Below are 22,452 nucleotides of genomic sequence, written 5' to 3'. Positions count from 1 at the left end.
ATATTAAAAATGAGGAGGCTGGACTCACACCTCCAAATCTATGAATATTCTTAGAAAGGGAATAGAAGTCAAATATAGACACAGATATGACTGCTCTTGATGTTAGGGCTAGAGCAATGACCTATTGACCTACTTAATTAAGAACTAAAATATTCAAAATATTGGTGACTTGTTAGGAGGATGTAAATATATTATGTTCCACATACTAAACTGTAATGAGAGATCTTGGTACAACAGACAAAGGGGTAATATACCTTTTCTAAGTATAGTATGTAGTCATTTCAAGTCCTATCACATAAAGAAGACAAAAATAAACCTAAAGCATTTCATGAAAATAATTAATTTTAAAAACAGCAAAAATGAATTTCATGACAATTGACTAAAATCAGAAAAGTTAAACAAAATTGATAATTAAAAGCTTTTATACTAGTGAAATTTCCTAAAATTGTCATAAAAAACCCTTACCTTTTGTCTTAGAATTGATAGTAAGTGTTGATTCTAAGGCACAAGAGTGCTAAGGGCTAGGCAACTGGAGTTAAGTGACTTGCTCAGTCACATGGCTGGGAAATACCTGAGGTCACATTTGAACCCAGGTCCTCTTGACTCCAGGCCTGGCATTGCATCCAGTGGGCTACCTAGTTGCTCCCCAAACTTAATATTGAGCATTGTATAGGGACTGAACTTATGATTTTAATTGTATAAGGCACACCCAAATAAGGAAAATTTCCCCAACCAATATAGACTGACACATTCTCAGTAAGTTATAATAGAAAGTTAACTAGTGCAAAACAAGATCTAGAGTGTGAATCCTTCTTCACTAGAAATATGTATCAGAAATAATGTTTGAGTACAGAGTTTCTTGGCGCTGTTCCTTATGGCATGCTGACTCTTTAGAGTTTACATTTAGAGTTACATTTTTGAAAGGGAATATTTGCTAAAATATATGTTATAGCAGTACCGATATCAAAGGTTTGTTTTACTTTTTCACTTTTGGGTACAATCAGGTACAATTCAGAAAGTCTTTTGTTAATGAATTTTCTGCACAAACAATAAAAACATATGCACTATTTATACTGCAACTGTTTTCCCTGCCCCAACAAAAAAAAGAGGCTGCAATAATATCCTATAGAATACTCTTAACATGCAAAAGACCAAAGTGACATTATATGGCTTACATCAGTCAGGCAACAAGCATTTATTAAACATTTATTCTGCTAAGCACTGGAGAGACAAACACAAACAAGAGGAAATGGAAGCACAAATTGTAGAAAATTTTTCAAAAAATTTACTTGAGAAGCATAAGAAAGATATATTTTGGTAATCAGCATAATTGGTTTCTTTTGTAACTCTAGTTATTTCATGCATTTTATATAAGGCATTATTCTAAGAAGAGGGTCTGAAGGCATCAATAGAGATGGGTTCCTGCCTCAAAAAAGGTTTAAAAATGTTACTTTAGATAATCATAGATATCATTTATATAGGACTCTAGATTTGCAAAGCGCTTTACAACTCTGGGAGGTAGATCTTTTGGTCTATTAGCATTTTCTTTATACCAAGGCAGCCTTCAGGTTGTCATCTCATAGATTAATTTACCTTATTTTCTAATCATGTCTACTTGAGCATACACTTTACAATTCTTGTTAAGAAATTTTTGATAATATGTTGTATATTTGTACCTACTCCTTGTTTCTCCTTTACCCTTTTGGTCACCTGTAATCTTTTAGAAAATATAAATAAGATACACTTATTATAGTTGTAGATCAAGCAGTTTTAAGTAGCTATATGCAATCGTTAAGACTGAAAAGAAGTTTTAATTTTAGACTTTTATTTTATCACAGTAAGGGCTAGCAGGGTGGTTACACAATATTCTCTCTCATTTTCTGTTCTGAAAAATCTAAGGTATAACTTGTAAGTCCTTAAGAATATCTTTTATCAGTGGATTATAACAATAATTAAAATACCAAATTTCCTTCTTACTGAAACGAATGAAAACATTTAAAATAACTTTAAATATATTCCAAGCTAATTTAATATATCTTTTATTAATATGTTCACTTATGCCTAAGAATTAAAGTATGTGAATTTTTTGTAACTATATCGGGAAATTCCTAGGTGATGCAATATGTAGTACTAATATTCAAATGTTAATTAAAAAATCCTACCATTCTTATTTTTGTAAATATAGCCATGTAATTGTCTATATGACATATAAAGTAAATTATGCAGCTTCCTACAAGGACACATATACAAAGTTTTCAGTCTTTCAAAAGCACTAGTTCTCTATAACTAATTTATAAGAAGTTATTTCAATAAAACCAAAATAAGCTACTAGATGCTCCTCCTGTAAACAAAAACCTCCAACAGACTAAGAACAGTCAATAATTAATACAATTATTCAGAAAATTATGGTTGTTTTTAGGGAGTACAGGTTCAAATCTGTCGATACCAGAGGCATCCTTTTATATTAATTTATATGTAATTCCATTTTATTTCTTTTTCTGAGCATAACATGAAAATGGGGCCGCTAGGTGGAACAGTGGATAGAATGCAGGGCCTGGAAGACTCATCCTCTTGAATTCAAATTTGGTCTCACTCTTATTAGTGATGTGACCTTAGGCAAGTCACTTAACCCTGTTTGCCTTAGTTTACTGCTCTCTAAAACGGGTTTGAGGAGGAAATGGCAAACCACTCCAGTAAATTTGCTGAGAAAACGCGACTGAGCAAACACCGACCACTGAAATGAAAAGTCTTTCCACAAATTAAAAAAAAAAGTGGAATTGTTTTTTAAATACCTTTTTTTTTAAAAAAGTAAACACCATATTCCACAAGTTATTCTTAGAAACAGTTTCTTTTAGTTAGAAACCTTTCACTTTGTGGCTTTTGCATGCGCTCAACTAGACGGAATTTGTAGTATATTAAGAACTCAGCAAAACAGAATTCGTGCCCTCTGGGTAGTAAAAAAAAAAAAGATAAGTTAAGAGGCTAATTTGCATCATTCTTCTATCTGACCATATTCAAGGATATCTACTTTAACGATGGTTGTAGGAGAGTAGAGTTCCCGTCCACTCATCTCTGGTCTACTTATTTACCTCCAAATATGAAATGCTAAGAATGATATATTGAGACCCACTCTAAACCATTCTGCCATAGGCAGAGAAACAGGTTGCAGATGACGTGTTCCGGAAGTACAAGAGGATTGAGTCTATATATTTATAAGCAGTCTTCAGTTCATCAAATGCAACAATGTGCCAGATGGCGAAAAAGATATTCACGGCGGGGAGCACAAGCTCCCGCCTGTAGCAGGGACAGAGATTGTGACTGTCGGGCCCAGCAGAGGTGAGGGGCCGGCGCGAAGCCCTCTGGGTAAAACCGCCACCGCCGTCGCTCGCCGCGAAGCTCATGATTCAACTCCTCAGAGACTGTGATATTACATGCGTTCCTGCCCTATAGCATTATTGGGAAATTAAGTATTGGTGTTAGAAAGTTCGCTTTCTGTTTCAGGGGGCAGTATGGGAATTCCTGAAAACATCACACATTTTTCTAAATGTAATAAATCCCTCTTTTACTCAAAAGTTCTAGGCCCAGCTCTTGGCCTTTCTTCATCTTTTGTTTGTTATAGTTGAACTTAATGGACTAATTCTGGCTGCTTAAAATCTTAATTTAGGGGAAAAAAAGGTTGTCTCTATCTGAATCAACCATTTTATTCACTTTTTGACCTAGAAGATGTAGGGTTTGGTGATAAACAGAAACATTGAGCTGTGGGATTGGAAAGGGGCTAAATTCCTTTGTAGAATTTTTTTTTTAAGTAAGGCATTCTTTGGTGTTTAAGAAGAAAATGTTCAAAATAACAGGACATCATAATAATAGTTTCTATAAAATTATGGGATGTAGTGCTGGAATGAATCTTAAGACAATATTTTATCTGCTTACTTCCTGTATAACTAATCCTAAAAATATAATTGTCTATCATCTTTTTAAGCCTCAAAAGAATGAAATTCAGTAATTTTTCTTCTTAATAGCCTCCATTATTGTAAAACTCATAGTCAACAGGTTCTTTTTAAATTCATTCTTGCTTTACTTATGTCCATTTTCTCTAACTTAGACTCGTTTCCAACTTACACAATAACACTACATAATCTTAATAATTGCAGTTATTATCTCCCCTTAAAAAATTTATGCTTAGACTCTCATCTTGCTACTTTAACTTTTCATTTAGTCCTTAACTCCAAAACCTTTAGTGAACTTTGTCACTTTCTTGGTTTTCAAGTGTTCCTTAACATATGAGAAGAGAGGATAAAATTTTAATACATAAATGATGAGAAAGCCTCATCACTTTAAAATGATAGTTTGGGAACAAGTAGATGATTATATTTTCATTTTTAAAAAATGGCTTGAGACTTTGTAATAACAATAGAATTTTTCAAAGTTTTAGACTAATTTTTAATTTCTGTTCATTTCCTAGATAAACGTGTTGAGAACTGGCCTCTAATGCAGTCTCCATTGCCTACATTATGTATAAGTACTCTTTATCTCCTCTTTGTCTGGCTGGGCCCTAAATGGATGAAGAACAGAGAACCTTTCCAGATGCGTTTAGTGTTGATTGTCTATAATTTTGGAATGGTTTTACTTAACATGTTTATCTTCAGAGAGGTATGTTTATTAGATATTTATATAATAACGTGAGTGGTTAGAGAAACTTAAATTGTAAAAGTGTAATTAAATACTTCCCTGTATCTGAGCATAATTCTTAACTACTACTAAAGTTAACATGGACATTTTTAGATCTTCCCTAGTCAGTAATGACCTCACATCACACTTTGTTTTGCATCTCTCTAATGAATTACACAATATTGTTTATTCTAATGACCTATGTGGGCATCTTTACTCCACACTATAAGTTCCACAAAAGAAAAGACATGTTTTAGTTAAGTTGTTTATCTCTCACCTAGTATTGTGTTTTGAACCTGAGAATTGAAAAAGATATCAGAGAGAATTGGTCTGTTTTTAATTTGTCTCCCCAAAATAAAGTAGCATTTGAAAATTTTAAGTATTGTTTTAGATAATAGCATTCTAAAATTGTTTGATGTCACTAATCAAGGAAACAAAAAACAGTTCTCATAAATGTGATTAATTTAATTTAACATGCTAAAAACAGGATATAAAGCTTTTTACAAATTATGCACCATAAAAAATTTACATTTTAAGTGCTTATCAGGGAGGGAGCATATTTGACTTGTGTTGTTTGACTGTGGGCATAGTATATAGTAAGTATGAATTGATATGATTATGGAGATGGTATAGAAAGTCTAGGAATTAAGGAGCCTTAGAATCATGGTCATAGAATCACAGATTAAAAGATGCAAAAAAGAACTTTAGGAATTTATCTGGTCCAATCACTCTCATTTTAGGAAGGACTAAACCAATGTTCAGAAAGGTTAACTGATTTATTTCTAGTTCATTATCTTGTATAGTGAGTGCTGCTAATATCACAAAGAATCATCATTGTTATTGAGTTTAACAATAAAGACTCCCTTTTAGGAAGTGGTACTTGAGTTGAGTGTGAGCAAGGAATATCAGTTTGCAACTGTGTGTGGATTTTGGATTGGAAAAGAAAGACTGGAGGCAAGAGGACAAATTCAGAGGCTGTTGCAGTAGTATAATAATGATTATAATAACACTGATATAATGTTTACTATTGCTAGGCTCTGTGCTAAGTGCTTTATAAATATTATCCCATTTCATCCTCACAACAACCCTGGGAGATGCTATTAGCATCTCTATTTTATAGATTAAGAAACGGAGGCAAACAGGTTAATTGACTTTACCAGGGCCACACAGCTAGTAAGTGTCTGTGGCTAGATTTGAACTCATCTCTGCCCTGACTCTAAACCCAATACTCTATCTATTGTTGCTCCCCAACTGCCCCTTTAGGTGATAGGTATGAATGAAGATGGTAGCCCTATTGAAAGAGGGACTAGGAACAAATTGAAAGATGTTATGGAGGTAAAATTGACAAGATTTGGCAACTCATTGGATATGAGGAGAGAATAATTGAGGATGATTCTTTTGTTGTGAGATTGGTTGCTGAAAAAAATAGTTGTACCCTTGGCAGAAGTAGAAAAGTTAGGAGGAAGAATGGGTTGAAGATGTGAGTGGGGGAAAAGAGGATGAGTTCTACGTGGACATTTTGAATATGGAATGTCTAGCTAGAGTTAGAGATTAAGGATTTGAGGTCAGGAAGGTGGTGATTGCTAGACATATATATAAATCTGTGAGTCATTTGCATAGAGTTCACCATGGAATCCATGGGACTAATCTTTGAAGTTTGTAAACTAAACTTTTATTGAGTACTTACTGTAAAATAAAATACTGTGTTAATCTCTGATGGGGATACAAAAATGAATTAGACACATTTGCTTCCCTTTTCATTATCATGACTTGTTATTTCCTATCACGGTCTTGTTTTTCCTAGCCCACTCTGGAATTTGTTGAAAAGTAGCCTTCAACTTTCTCTTCAATATTACTGACCTTGCAGGATTTTTTTAACCTGTTACAACAAAAGCTTGCATTATGTCTATCTGCCTTCTTACTTAAAAATTTAAAATATGTATTTAAATGTTGGTATCTTTATCCCTTATTAAAGTAATTGTCCATGTTTTAAATACAAATATTTTTAAATTATTACATATATTAATAAGCTTTAAATGTTGGTATGTTGAATTTTTTACCTAAACATACATCCATTTTTTTTCTAGCTATTTTTGGCATCAACTGCTGCAGGATATAGCTATATTTGCCAGAGTGTCAATTATTCAGATGATGTGAATGAAGTCAGGGTAAGTATATTTAAAGTAATATTGATCAGTAATTTTTTTGTTGTCATTCAATTGTGTCTCACTTTTCATGATCCTATTTTGGGTTTTCTACGCAAAGATTCTAAAGTGGTTTGCCATTTCCTGCTCCAGTTTATTTTACAGAGAAGGAAATTGAAGCTAACAGGGTTAAGTGACTTGTTGAGGGTAAAACAACTAGTAAGTGTCTGAGGCCAGATCAGAGCTCAGATGTATTCTAACTCTAGGCCCAGTGAGCTACCTAGCTACCTTCTTGTTAAGAAACAGCTTTGAGTAAAATGCCTAAATTTATAGACAGCAATCTATGAAAAAGACATTTTAGTGTTATAGTGAATTTCTATTTTAACAGTGTCTATTTTTCTCTAAGCTTAACCATATGTGTACACATATATATGTACATATTATTTTAAGTATATACCAATAACTCTATTTATGTCTGGAGTTTAACACTTGAAAACTATAAGAGAAAGTGAGATTGTTTTTTCTAGGTTTATTCTATGAACTATTTGTGGTTTGCTTTATTGGTCAGAAAAAGCTTTGAAGTATAAGAACAGTTAAGTAGAGTTTTGATGGAAATGTGTGTTAGTGGATTTTGTGTCTGGTAAAGTCTAAAGAAAATATAGTAATCCTTGAGAGAATGATAACATATAAAAAGCTATTTGGTTATGCAGTCATTACTAAGTACATATATTTGAACAAAGATCAATGTTCTGTAGCCCAAAGCATGTTGATAAAATAGTTCATCTTTGCTATAAACCATTTAAAATTATTCAGGTGTATTCGTGCTTATAAATTATAAGTATTTTTGGTCCAGATCTGTGATTTCATTGGCATGTTAAACTCTTATCACTGATCTACAATTTATCTGTAATTTACGGTTTTGTAGAGTTGCTTGGGACATTAAGAGATTAAATGATGTGACTGTGGTCACATGGCTTAAAGATCAGAGCCACCACTCTAAACATAGATTCTTTTCACTTTTAAGTCTAGCTTTCTATGCAAATGCTGATTCTCTAAAATACATGAATTAAAAGTTGTAGAAACTGAAACAATTTAGCATAATTGTTCCTTTTTATTTAATAAGTTTATCTTTGCCATTAAAAATATTGTTACAAGGTCCAGAATAGTATTTGAAAGTGATTTTCTAATTTTTTATTATTATGTAACCAAAAAAATGTTCCTTACATAACTATATATTTGAATTATAAATACATCCAAAATGGTGATATCCATTGAATCAAACAATTAGTTTGTTTGTCAAATGTAGACCCTACATTTGAAGTAATTCTGTAAGTTTTGTCTTCCAAAATAAGTTTTAATGACCTCTAAAAGTCTCTAAAAATGATGGACTTTATGGGTTTCTTTGATCTCCCTTGACAATACACCATGGTCTTGATGAGCTTTCCCCATCCAAGCCAAACAATGAGCCAGTTTTTAAAAAATCGACATTGTAATGCTGAAAAAAACTAACCTTTTCTTCCTATAGGCAGACAACCAAATTCTGCTTTATTGTTATTGCCAAGTTTTTGGCAAATCTCTGAATTTGATTTGCTGTTATTTTTGCAATCAAAATCAGACAACATACCTTGTATTTCCTCCTTATTTGTTAAAGGAGACCTGAATATCTCATTAGCATTTATGCTTTCAAAAGAATGCATTACATCTTTAAGTACAGTTACTATAATAATTGAAGTAACTGAATTATTTGTGCTGCTTGCTGGTTGGTGATTGTAAATAGATATTGGGCCTGTGGTATATGCTACCAAGAAATTAATTGGATTAAGGTTGATTCGCATTAGCCAAATTAATTTCAGGAGTCATTTTTCTTTCTGTTAGGTAAACTTTTAGGTTTTAAGAGGTATAGGGACCTTCACTAGAAAAGTTTTGAAGAAAAAAATTATTTCTTTAACTGACCTTGCATCACTCTACGTCTGTGGACCAGCATTTGGAAGATACTAGTAGATCACATTTTTTTTTTATAAAACAAATTATAATTATTTTTCAGCTTAACTGTGTTTTTGACTATAGGTCATAGGATCTAGAGTTGGAAAGGATCTTAGAACATCTAGTTTAGTGATGGCGAAACTGTGGCAAGGGTGCCAAAAAAATGGCATGTAGAGAGTTATCTATAGGCATTCAGCTGCCCTCCCCCTCTCTTCCATTCCTGATGATATTTTTTCCCATCACCTGCCCCTCCTCCTAGCAGCCCAATTGGAGTGCTTCTTCCCTCCCCTGTGTGGGATAAGGGGGAGGCTCAGCATAGGGTCTTGGGGGGTTTGGCACAGCACTTGATCTGGGGGTAGGGTGGGGGCAGGGCCTGGCACTCCATCTCTAAAAGGTTTATTGATCTAGTTGCATATAAGGAAACTAAGTTTCAAAAAGAGAAGTAATTTGGGTTAAAATTACTTGGGATTTGAATTTGTCTATTGACTCCAAATCCAGTGTTCTTCCCATTATACCTACATTATGGAAATGGAGAATTTCTATTATGTTACAACTTTGTAGAATATAAATCGGATGAAAACAGGATAAATTTTCATTTTCTTTGTATCTCTAGCTCTTAGTAATATGTAGGATACTTAGTAGGAACTTAGTGTTTATTGATTTGAATATTATGATACTTTAGTAAGAAAAGATTTCCATTTTGCTCATATGAAAGAGCAGTAATAAATTATTCAGTTCACCAAGAACTTACCTGCTAATGTACCCTTTGCCCACACTGTGGTGATAAAACTTTGGTTTATACCAAAAGAAGTAGAATAAATGTGTTCTCCCTTAAGGAGGTTAATAATTTGTTTGAGGAGTCGAGGGCAATACCCTTATAAAGAATGTGTAGGGGGAGCAGCTGGGTAGCTCAGTGTAGCTGAGGGGGGTGTTCTTGGGTTCAAATCTGACCTCAGGCACTTCTCAGCTGGTGTGACCCTGGGCAAGTCACTTGACCCCCATTGCCTAGCCCTTACCACTCTTCTGCCTTGGAACCAATACACAGTATGGATTCCAAGATGGAAGGTAAGGGTTTAGGAAAAAAAAAAAGAATGTGTAGGAATCCCATAATCTTAGTTTTCTTCCACAATTAATGGGTAAGCCTCACTTGAATGATTAAATGAATAAAATCAAGGATTTGATTTATAAACTGGATGGTTTTTTTTAGTTATATTTGAAATTCATTCTTTGCTTGTGCTCATATTGACTAATGATGAAGAATGAATAAACCTGCCTTTGATAGGCAAGCTTCCAAAGAAAACTTTCTTTAGGTCATCTGTGATCTTAGTTTTTTTGTGGCTTTCTTGCTTGTGTCTGGATTCATTTTTAATGTTGTCTTTCCTTTGCTTGTCCTGTTAAACAAACAATTCTCCCTAAGTCTATTTAAAGATGGAGCTGAAAACAAAAACAACAAAAATGATTTCTATCATACTGAACTGGTACAGAGAGTTGATATTTTAATATCTCCTGGTAAGCATAAATTATTTCTTGTTTAAAAAGCTATTGGAAAGAAGATTCTTGCAGCAGTTTAAGAACTTTCCACAGTAATTCTAGCAACAGAGAGAAACTTGGATCACAAAGGGAGTCTCCATTACCATTAGTTCCTTTTCTGAGGAAAAGTCAACCTTTACTGGTAGCACTTGTGCACAACATTGTGTTCCCCCAGAAATATCAATTGATACTTAGAAAAAAAAACTTTAAATGAACGGGGCAAAAATGGAGAATTTTATGGAGGGAGATATTTTTCAAAGCAACAATTACTGAATATATCTCCCTTTCCTCACTACCCCTAAAACCCTTGGATTAGGCCTATATTCCACAATATCTCACTGGTAGTTACTGAATTGCTTATTTTTATACTTTCAATAAGGTTATTTGGATAACTCAGTGTTGCTAGAGTTTTATTGGAAAGCTACTATTTTCCTGTCAGATTTTGTCTTTTAAGACCAAATCATCTATCTGTACTCCCTACACCCTCAAATGGGAATATAACTTGCTGCAGAAATAATGTAAAACATGGAAGTGATTATTCCCATTTTACTAAGGTATACAGGCTGTGAATTGACATGCCCAGAATCACACACAGCTAGCAAGTATTTGAGGCAGGATTTAAACTCGTCTTCCTGTCTAGCTCCCAAGGTGATACCTAGCTGCCTCTTGAAGGGAGAGCCTATGTAATTTTTGTCTTTTTTATATTCAGTGTCTGTAACAATGCCTAATTCCCAATGGATCATTAATAAGTGCCTTGGATTGAGCTACAAAATTTTAATTCTATGAACATTTATATTTGATTAAATATTAAGGAATTACTCATTTAGCTTTTAAAATATTATATATAGGGTTTTTAACAATTACTGAATTCGACAAGATGCTCTGTTTTCTTTCCTTCTATACTTATTTTCTGCTCAGTATTTTAACTGTGTTATTAATGCTTCTTTTTGCATTTCTGTCATTATCCCCAATATCCCGCTCCTCCCCTTATGAGTCCTCCCTTGTAATAAATAAAAACAGTAAAGCAAACCAGATCAACATATTGCATGTCTCTTTCTGAACCCCTAATCCATCACTCCTTTGCCAACAGATAGGAGGAATACTTCACCATCTGTCTTCTGAGGTTACTATTGGTCACTGTTTTGATGAGAATTCTAGAATCTCTCAGAAATGTTTTATTTACATTATTGCAGTAACAGTAGTTCATACTTCTTTATCGAATCCTCTTTCTTGTTCTTTTTGTTTGTTGATGATAAATTCATAATCATATTTATAAACATTATATAGAATTCTTATCCATTCATTTTCATATATATATTAGTGTTTAATTTTTATATATTGACTTTTTTCTGATGAGGCAGCATAGGATGTAAGGAATTAAATTTTCTGGAGGCTTTATATATTGAATTTTAAAAATTAGTTTATTAAAAGACTGCCTAAGGAAATCAAACAAGTGAGCAGACTCCCTGCACAGTACAAACGGATGCCAGAAAACAAGAGCAGGGCAAAAAGTGGGTTCCATGTGCAAGCAGCTGTGCAGGAGAGCTGGGCCAAAAAGAGAGCCAAAGCATGGCCAGGAGAGAGAGGCAAAAGAGCAACTTCCTCTGGCACACTTCATATATATAATCCTTGGAACATCATCATCCAGTCCCTCCCCTAGGATATCTCTAATTGGAAAACAGGAAGTGGTCTCAGAACTCAACTTTTCTCTCACTTCATCACAGGAAGGGGAGAGTCCTAAGTCAAGAGGCCCACCAAAACTGTCACCTGTCCAGCATACTCATTTAATCACAATAGGTAATCAAGTGGCTACTTGACCTTGCCCTATTATTCTTTTAAAAAGATCTTAACAAAAAAGGGAGGACCCAACCCATTTAATAGGCTGGGGGGGTGAAACTGTTTAAGCTTTAAAATCAAATTCTTCTTGGAGGCCAAAAAGAAAATTTTTTCCCAATTCAATATTAATTTTCTACAAGGAGTGTAGCAGCTATGAGTCTCAATGGATAGAGTGTCAGGCTTAGAGACTGGAGTTTCTGGGTTCAAATCTGGCCTCAGATACTTCATAGCTGTGTGATCCTGGGCAAGTCTCTTATCCTACCCCGCCCCCCACCTTGCCTGTCCCTTATCTCTCTTCTGCCTTGGAACCAATACACAGTGTTTTATTCTAAGAAAAGGTAAGAGTTTAACATTTTCTTTTCCACAAGGAAAACATAACCAAAAGAGTTATGGATTTGAAATTTTAGGGATTAGGTTTGAAACTTCAGCTCCTTTCTGACCCTGTGAGATTGAGGAAGTCACTTAAACTCTCTGAACCTCTCTTCTATCATCTATAAAATGAAGAAATTGAACTAGATGATCTCTGAGATTCCTTCTATCACCAAATCTGTTTCTGACTTAAGAATTACTGATGAAAGACCAGAGCTTGATAGACTTTTTAAAATATAGGAGAAAAGAGAAGAGAAGAAAAAGGTGTATTTATTTTTAATCCACTGTACCCCTCCACTATTTTATGGTTGATTTCATTCCTTTGAAAGTCAGCATAGACATGTGGATAGAGAATTGTCCTTGAACCAGAAAGCTCTAGATTCAAGATCTGCCTCTAATATATCCTGGCTGTGTGAAACTGAAAGGGGCTAAATGATGATTGAGTATTTTTATTCGAATAGGGTTATTCTCAAATCTTTTTATCTAGTCTTACTCCTATATTGACTTCTAGTTTCATATTTTCATTTGCCTGTTAGGCATCAGAAACTTGATGTTCAGTTTAAGATCACCTAAGATTCAACACATTCCAAACTAGACTTATTCTTTCCCTAAACTTTCCCTCCTTCAAAACTTTCCTTTTCTTTTGAGGCTACCATCAACTTTCTAGTCCCCTAGGCTCACTGCCTAGGTGTCATCCTTATTTCCTCACTTTTTCTTATACCCCATATCTAATCTGTTGCTAAGGTCTAAAAATTTTACTTTTGTAACATCTCTCACATGTGCCCTGCTCCCCCCCCTTCTCTTAGACTATACTGCCCTGGTTTAGCCCCTTATCACCTTACACCGGGACTACTGCAATAACCTGCCCTATTAGTCTCTCCCCATTCCACTTAATCCTTCAATCATTTATCAAACTGTTCTTCCTAAAGCACAAATCTTCCATGTCAGCTCTCCTACTTATTAACTCTAGTTACTTGTCAGTTCCAAGATCAAATACAAAAGTCTCTTTGTGGTTTGGTGTTCAAAGCCCTTTGAAACCTATTTGTACCACTCATTTACTTTTCCAAGTCTTTTTATACTTTACACCTCCTCCCTCACCTGCTCCATGTACTCTTTGATCCAGTGGCACTGACCTTCTTACTATTCTGAAATAAGACATTGATCTGACCCTAGCTCTCCCCCATGCATAGAATGCTCTCCCTTCTCATTTTTGCCTCTTGGCTTTCTTGGCTTCCTGTAAGCCTTAGCTGAAATTTTATCTTCTACAGAAAGCCTTTCTGTATCCCTCTGTTGCCTTCCTTCTGTTGAATATTTTCAATTTTTCCTGTACATATCTTATTTGTATATAGTTGTTTGCATGTTGCTTCTCCCATTAGACTATGAATTCCTTGAGAAAAGGGATTTTCTTTGGCTTTTCTTTCTTCTTATTGCTTGGCACAGTTCCTAGCACATAATAGGCACTATAAATATTTATTGAGGGGCAACCAGGTAGCTTAGTAGATAGAGAGCCAGACTTAGAGATGGGAGGTCTTGGGTTCAAAACTAGCCTCAGATACTTCCCATATCAGTGAACCTGGGCTTAAACCCAATTGCCGAGCCTTTACCATTCTTCTGCCTTTACACTAAGGAACAATTAAGAGTAAATAAGGAGGAACTTCTTGTTTTTTTTTTTAATTACAGTAAAAAAAGTGTGCAAACATTAGGATGTGGGGAAGGAATGCTTCTGAATAAGGTAAAGGAAATCTGTACATTTAGTGGAGAAATAAATTACTTTCAATAGGGAGATAGATAAAGACAGAGGAGAGGAGTGTATGATGAAGAAGAGGAGAGTTAGAGAGGAAATAACCCCAAGAAAAATAAGCTTCAACCCCTTATTGATTAGTGGAATCTGAATATTTGACATATTGATCACTACTCTTGATCTTATTGCCCTTCTTTCCCACTTTCTTTTTCTTTTATAAAGAGATAGGAAACAAAAAATAGAGAAAAAGTAAGATAATGTGATAGTTAAGAAAAAGCCACAATAATAACCATGAATGGAAGGAGAGTTTAGGGGCCGAATGCATGATTTCAACAGTATAACTTACTGATGGATGAGGAAATTCCCTCTTTCAGTAAAGGTCAGGAGCTTCTCTGCAACTTAAAGTGTTAGAAAGGTGTTAAAAGTGCTGAAAAGTTAAGTGACTTCCAAAAACAGGATTTGAAGTTAGGGATTTCAGACTCCAAGGTAAATCTATCCATTCTGCTTCTCAGTAGGGTAAAATCACCCATAAAGTAAAAACAAACAGCACAACTGATTATTTTTAAAAGGATCCAACATTATATTGTTTATGAGAAATTAACTTTTAAAACTATTCAATAAGAATTTAAAAGAGGGGCTGGAAATTTTATTATGCCTCAGGGGAATCAAAGAAAGAAAGAAAGGAGTTCCAATCATGATCTCAGATAAGCCACAGTTAAAATGAGCATGGCTTAAAGAGAAAAATATTATGCTTAAAGGTACCTTAAATCCTTGAATAGTATTAATACTTTATGTGCAAGCATTGAGTGGAGTATCATTTAACTGCTTAAACAAAAAAGCTAATTAGGGACAACTAGGCAGCTCACTGGACAAAGAGCCAGGCCTGGAGATGTTTATTCAAATCTGGCCTCAGACATTTCCTAGCTGTTTAACTTTGGGCAAATCACTTGCCCCCAACTACCTAGCCCTTACCACTCCTCTGCCTTATATTTGTACTCCTATATGCCTTGTATATGTACTCCTATATTTAGTATTGGTTCTGAGACAGAAGGTAATGGCTAAAAAAAGAAATGAAAAAAAGAAAAGCTAATTGAATTAGTGGGAGAAATAGCAAAACTCTAATAGTTGGGAACCCTCTGTGAACCACTTTAAGACAATCAAATTTAATAGAAAGTTCAATTAAAAAAAGATTTAAAGATCCAAATAGAATTGTAAAAAATTTAGGTATGCTAGATCTCTGGTGACTGTTCATTGGGAATCAAAAGGGTGTCTAAGTAGCTACTAGAAGAGGAATCCTGTGTGGCACCTTTCAAAAACTGGTGATGTGCAAGAGTATATAAGAAAACCTAAATGCAGAAATATCCAATAAATCCTTTTCTGACCTCAACTTAATAAAAATTATAAGGAAGACTTGTGGAAAAAATTTTAAATTAAATGAAGACTAAATAATGTAGTCTTAATGAATGTAGAGGTCAAAGAACAACTCATAATAATGGCAAATAATTTTATTAAATAATATGACAACAATAAGACATACCACAACTTTTGGGGTGCAATCAAAGCAGTGAATGGAAAATGTATATTCAAATAAAAAATAAGGAAAAAAGTTTGACATGCAAATAACCAAACTATAAAAGTAATAAATCAAAACTAAACACAAAGGGGGCAGCTAGGTGACTCAGTGGATTGAGAGCCAGTCCTAGAGATGGGCAGTCCTAGGTTCAAATCTGTCCTCAGATACTTTGTAGTTATGAGACCCATGGTGTGTCACTTAACTCCTATTGCTTAACCATTACTGTTTATCTGCCTTAGAAGGAACAGAGTATTGATTCTAAGTCAGAAAGTAAGGGTTTTTTAAAAGGTTAAAAAAAAAACACAAGCACAAATAGAAAATTTGAAAGTCAAAGAAGAGATTAGCAAAATTAACAGCAAAAAATCCCTCAACCTACTGAATTTATTAATAAAGGTATAAGCTATCTTGGGGGATGGGGATTAATGAAGTAGACAAACTATTAGATAATTTAATTTTACAAAGGAAAGAAAAACAGATAAAAGGAAGTGAAAGAAACTATTGGAAATTATTTTGCTGCATTGTATGTCAATAAAGCTGGCAATTTAAATGAAGTAAATATATATATATATATATATATATATATAAATATATAATCAGATTAACAGAACAAGAAAGAATTAAACTAGCTCAATCTCAGAAAGAAAAATTAACAAAACATAAATTAACTCCCAAAGAAAAACTTTCCAGAATTGGATGGATTTAACAAGTGAATTCTATTCTAAAAACATTTCATTCTAAATATTACATAAATTGTGTGTAAAAACAGACAAAGAAATAACCCTAAATTTCTTCTATATGGCTCTTATACTCATGATGGAAGAAACAGAATAGAAAAATAAAACTATAGATCAATAACTTGTGAATAACAATATAAAATTCTGGAATAAAAAATTCTTGATGAGTTGACTGTAATACATTTAAAAGATTATGCACCATGACCAACTTGTTTTTATGCCAGAAATAAATATTAATTCATTCAATATTAACAAAATGAAAATAATTAATATTAATAACAAAACAATTTTAAACACCTGATTATTTTAGTGATGCAAGAAAAAATTTTTTGACAAAATATAGCATTCTTTTATAATAAATAAATTGACCTTTCCTTAATTAGGCAAACATTACCTAATGTATAATGAACTAGCATTCTCTATCATGGAGAAACATTCAATCCCTTTCCACTAAGAATGAAATAAAGATAACTAGTCACCATTATTATTTAATATGGTTCTAGGAATTCTAGCTTTTGCAATAAGACAAGAAAAAATTGAAGCTATAAGCATAGACATAGAAAAAACAAAATCTTTTGCAGATGTTATAATTTATTTATGGTTAATTTTATGTATGCTTTATTTATTAATCCTAGAGATTCTACTAAAATTAATATAACCAATAAGTTAGCAAGACACAAAATAAATGCACAAAATTATCTATCTTATGTATATTACTAACAAATAGAATGAAGACATTAAAAAAGAAATTCTGGTCAAAATATATTATAAATCAATAAAATATCTGAGATTGCACCTACCAAAATACATCCAGAATTTATATACATATAAGTACAAGACTTTTTTCAGAAATAAGACTTAAGTAATAGGAGATAAATTAGCATGGTTGAGCTGTGTTAACACAATCAAAATTATATATAATATTACCAAAATTAACTTACAGATTTGTTGCCATTCCAAACAATCAAATTATTTCTTTATAAAACTAGACAAAATAAAAATAGAATTGTTTTTTGGGGAAAAGTAAAGAATCTCAAAGGAAATAATGGAGATTAAGGGCAGAATAGGAAGGAAGGGGACCTAGCACAACCAGATCTCAAACTATACTGTAAAACAGTAATCAGCAAAACCATTTGGAACTGGCTTTAAAAAAAATGGAAAAGTTGCTTATCATAACACACTAGGAAAACAAGACCCAGGAATAATTAAATATCTTTAATATAGTGTTTAGTGAGTTCAAGGACTCCAACTCCTGGAACAAGGGTTCCCTTTTTGACAAAAACTGCTGGAAAAACTAGAAAGCATTTTAGAAGAGATTAGTTTTAGACTACTGTCTCATATCATGTACCACAATAAGCTTTAGATAGATATATGTCCTAAATATTAGAAAAATCACATTATATACAAATTAGAGAAGGAAAAGAGAAAACTTTCACAGCTATGGAGAGAGAAAAGTAGTTGACAAAATCAGAAGATATAGGTAATAATAAAATATAAAATTGGCAATTTTATGTGCATGATTAGTATACTTATGATTACAAGAGAAACAATTAACTGGAAAAAAATTTGTAGCAAATTTCTCTGATAAAAATCTGCTAGGGGGCAGCTGGTTGGCCCAGTGGATTGAGAGCCAGACCCAGAGATGGGAGGTCCTGGATTAAAATCTGGCCTCAGACACTTCTTGGCTGTGTGACCCTGGGCAAGTCACTTGACCTCCATTGCCTAGCCCTTACCATTCTTCTGCCTTAGAACCAATACACAGTGTTGATTCTAAGACAGAAAGTAAGGATTAAAAAAAAATCTGCTATCCAAGAATTACAGAAAATTGATACCAGTTTCTGAGAATGAGAATTTTTCCTGAATAGATCAATAGATAATTGGTCAAAGGATGTGAACAGGCACTTTTCAAATGAAAAAATATTCAACACTAATAAAAGCTATTTCTTAAATTGTAAAATGAGAGGATTAGATTAATTGATTTCCAAGATTTCTTCTAGCTCTCAATGTGAAATTCCAAATACAGTTTTAAGCAACTTTGACATTCTACCTTATACAAATAATATTGGCAAACATGACAAAGCAGGAAAATAGCATTTGATTGGTAGAGGACGCTCCTAGTTGTAGGAGGAAAAGCACTCTTATTCACTCTTGGTGAAACTGTGAATTAAACTATTCTGCCCAGCAGTTTAGGATGACACTTCCAAAGTCATTAAACTGTCCATTCCCTTTAACTTAGTGATTTTCCTTTATCCCAGAGAGGTCAAAGATATTTGTAGCCGTTTTTTGTTTTTGTTGTTATAATGAATAACTGAGGGAAAAAGTGAATGCCTAATATTTAGGAAATTAATACATTTTGACATATGAATATAATGTGGAATATTGTGCTATAAGAAATGACAAATAGGATAAATTCAGAAAAACCTAGGGAGAGACTTAAGTGGACTGATGTATATAGCAAAATGACTAAAACCAGTGTGGAAGAGGCATGAAGGAAGAGAGGATTTACAAGACAAGACAAGCATGCAAGACAGAAAGCTGGGGACATCATCTGTCAATCAAGGTGAAGATTCCAAACATAATGTTCCCAGGAAAGTCAGTTGGAGCCTGGCCAGAGGAGATAAACTGAGGATCTTCTTCTCTGTGGTTTCTGACCAAGGGAGAGACTGGCTTTTTCCTGACCTAGGCAGAGAGAGAGACCTTGGTGGCTCTGAGAGAGTGGTGAAGAAGAAGCTGGGATTTCTGGCTTTGAACTATTTCTCTTGGTTTTGGAGAGAGTCTGGCTTGGCTGCTGGCTGAAGGGGGAAGAAGCTGAGAACTGATATCTGTTAGCGTCTGTCCCAGGCTGAAGGACCCTTGGGGGGAGGGGGCTTCTGGAGTTAGGCTGAGAAGAAATTAACTTTTGATGGTGGTTTTGTGTAATTGGAAGAAGAAAGAAGATATAACAGTTGTCCTCCATTTCCCTGACAGACTTTTATGTCACAGTTGTGACAGGACTGATATTCCCAAAATCCTCCTAATCCTCTATATAGATTAAGGAAACCCTCATCCCTCTCACCTCATTTTACCTCAGTTCTCCATCCTATTGTTCCCAATAAACCCCCTTACTTGAGAAAAGAAGAGTAAAAAATATTTCTCTGAAATCTCATAGTTCCCCTGAGTTACTTAGAAGGTGACTGACTAAGACTGGGGGAGGGGAAAGGGAGGCAGAAGGTGTGGGTGGAAACTGGGAGGTGAACGGAGAAGGGTAGGAAATATCTTGATCTATTAGCAATCAATAGTGATCAATAAGCAACCCCAAAGTAACCCCTCTAGTATCTCTCTATCTCTGAAGACATATTTCTATCTCCATAACAATTAGGCACCCTCAGGTTCCCCTAGTATTTCTCTAGTCACAAGCCAGAATATATCCTTTACTGCAACTAGAAATAGTTCCCACAGATTATCTATTTCTAATGTACCAGGAAAATACTTTATGCAGTGACTACAGTAATGTAAAAGAAAACAGCTTTGTAACATTTAACTCTGATCACAATGCAGTGAGCCATCATACTTCATAAGACTAGTGATGAAAATCTGATCCCACCTCTTGGCAGAGAGGTGATGGACTAGTGAGTGAGTTATTTTCAAACATGACCAATCTGATATTTGTTTTGCTTGACTCTATGTACATGTTAAAAACAGGAGAGAACTTTTATTTAAGAGTGGGGAGGAGTTGGTAAGTAGTGAAAGAAAAAAGACATAAGAAAAAAAAACAATCAAATATTTTCAAAATATACACAAGTGGGCAGGAGAAAATTCAGAAGACAGACAAGCAGGGAAGTTTTGTTACTATCACATTAAAGTAAACGAATGAATGAATTATTATTATATTAAATATATTAATTTAGTGTTGCTTAGATTTACTAGACTATAAACTTAATTAGATAAGTTTCTTCATTTTTTATATACCCAATCATGTTCAATATTATGACTATAGTAAATATTATGATTCTAAGTAAATATTAATTGAATGAATGAATGAGAATTTAATGAGAAGCTTTAGATTAGCATTATCTTATAAGTTACTGAGTACCTAACAAGGTATATGTTAGTCATTATATTAAATGTCATAAACCATTTCTTTTTTGACTTTCATGTTGTACTAGAAACTTCCCAAGGAGGATTACTAATTATAATAGGATTATTGAGTTGTCTGACATTCATAGAGATTAGTTATCTTAAATCAAATTTACATATTGCTAGCCATATCAAATTTGTCAAAGTATTTTACATTTAAAGCTTTAAATGAGGCTATTGTGATACCATAACTAATGCTTCAAAATATAAATGTTGCTTATTTGAAGCTATACAGTGATATATAAAAATGGATTTTATTTTACTGAGAGAATAATTTTGGAAATCATTTCTATAATAATGGATAGTCAAATAATTTTAAATTTCTCATAGTCTTGCTGATTCTAAGAGTATTGTACAAACAAATATAGGAAGTACTCACTTTAAATAGGAATAGTCCAGTATCATATGGGAGAATAACAGTAGATCGGGAAGCATGTTACCTACTGGACAATGTTTACTTATGTCCAAATGCCTTTAAATGATGTAATATTGGGAATTTCTAAAGTGTAGATTTACTGTAGCTAATTTGTTTTATCCTTTTCTCCCCAATCATTTTCATTTTTTTTCCCAAGCATTTAAAACTCTATAGTAAATAGTCCTGAGTCCTGAATAGGGATTTTTTTTTTCTGATTCTATACATTGAATTACCTTTTTGCTCTTTAAATGTATTTTCAAACAAAGAAATTATCTCTTTTACATAGAACAAATGCTAGGTATAACACATGAGACAGTAAAAATCTAAACACTTAAGCCTGAATGTGAAAAAATCTGTGTCAAGCTCCTAAACAGCCAGAGGATAAAAACAGATTTTACTTAAGGACTAGTTTAAAATCTCAATGTTTACTTCCTGTTCCTTCCATATTGCATTCATCTACTTAAAGATGCAAGCACTTTACAGGAAAATACTATTAGATCACAGGTTTTTCTTTCAGAAAAATTATATTTTCTTTCATTTGAAAAATTAAAAATATTCAAAGGTCACCTCTCACTAGACCCTTAATCTTGGACTGTAATGTAATCGTTCTGTACCATCTGGTGTCTTAATAGGACTTAATGAGAACAACACAAGGGGAAAAAATATCCTGTTATTATTTGGCAAGGATCAGATCCACAATTTGAGAAATATATGTTGTAGTATAGTAGGATGGGCCTAATGAATTGCAGCTCATCCACAGGCTGACCATTTGGTGATGAATTCTTTAATCATAGAATCCTATGAACAAAGGAAAATAGGTTTAATTTCTGTGCAGCTACTTCATCCTGTTTTGCTTTCCCAGTGATCATGACATTGAGGTGGAAAAGGGTAGAGGATGCCAAAAATTACAATATTTATACTGCATGTAGCCTTTAACTTAACTGTTGGTTCTCTAAATATGAGATACTTGTTCAGTAAACATTGACATAATAGTTTATTGACACTATTGGAAGAAATGAAATGCTATTAATGTTTATATTCTTACCATCAGTAAAACCAGAAGACAAAAGAAAGTTGCAGTTGAATGAGAAAATAGTTTACATGCTTTCTTTAGAGAAGAATATAAGTTGGAAGATTTGATTTTTATTTTTTCTTTAGAAGGCAGCAAATAACAGTCTCATAAGATATTTGATTACTTCCTATTGCAGGGTTTATAATATGCATTGGCAAAAAAAATTACTTTGAAAATAAGGTCAACTAATGTATTCTATATCTCTTAAAAAAAGATAACGAGATAGAGAATTCTTTGAGGAACAAAGTAAATCCCTCCAAATTAAATTATC

General features: G+C 33.5%; 1 protein-coding gene across 2 annotated transcripts in view; it reads left to right on the top strand.

Annotated features, from left to right (window-relative positions):
• The window catches only part of ELOVL4 (ELOVL fatty acid elongase 4), a 63,767-nt gene that overhangs the window by 25,006 nt on the left and 16,309 nt on the right, over positions 1-22,452 (top strand). The window contains exons 1-3 of one of the 2 annotated variants that reach the window (XM_016431169.2): positions 3,416-3,546; positions 4,463-4,650; positions 6,756-6,836. In XM_016431169.2, the coding sequence (XP_016286655.1) occupies positions 3,510-3,546; positions 4,463-4,650; positions 6,756-6,836 (306 nt within the window). In that variant the 5' untranslated portion in view covers positions 3,416-3,509. Of the gene's footprint in view, positions 1-3,415; positions 3,547-4,462; positions 4,651-6,755; positions 6,837-22,452 lie in introns of those variants that run through there. The other variant, XM_001366108.5, reaches the window with a different exon arrangement.

This window comes from Monodelphis domestica, chromosome 2 (genome assembly GCF_027887165.1).
Source record: "Monodelphis domestica isolate mMonDom1 chromosome 2, mMonDom1.pri, whole genome shotgun sequence".
NCBI lineage: Eukaryota > Metazoa > Chordata > Mammalia > Didelphimorphia > Didelphidae > Monodelphis > Monodelphis domestica.
This window is presented reverse-complemented; position numbering and strand designations above follow the sequence as displayed.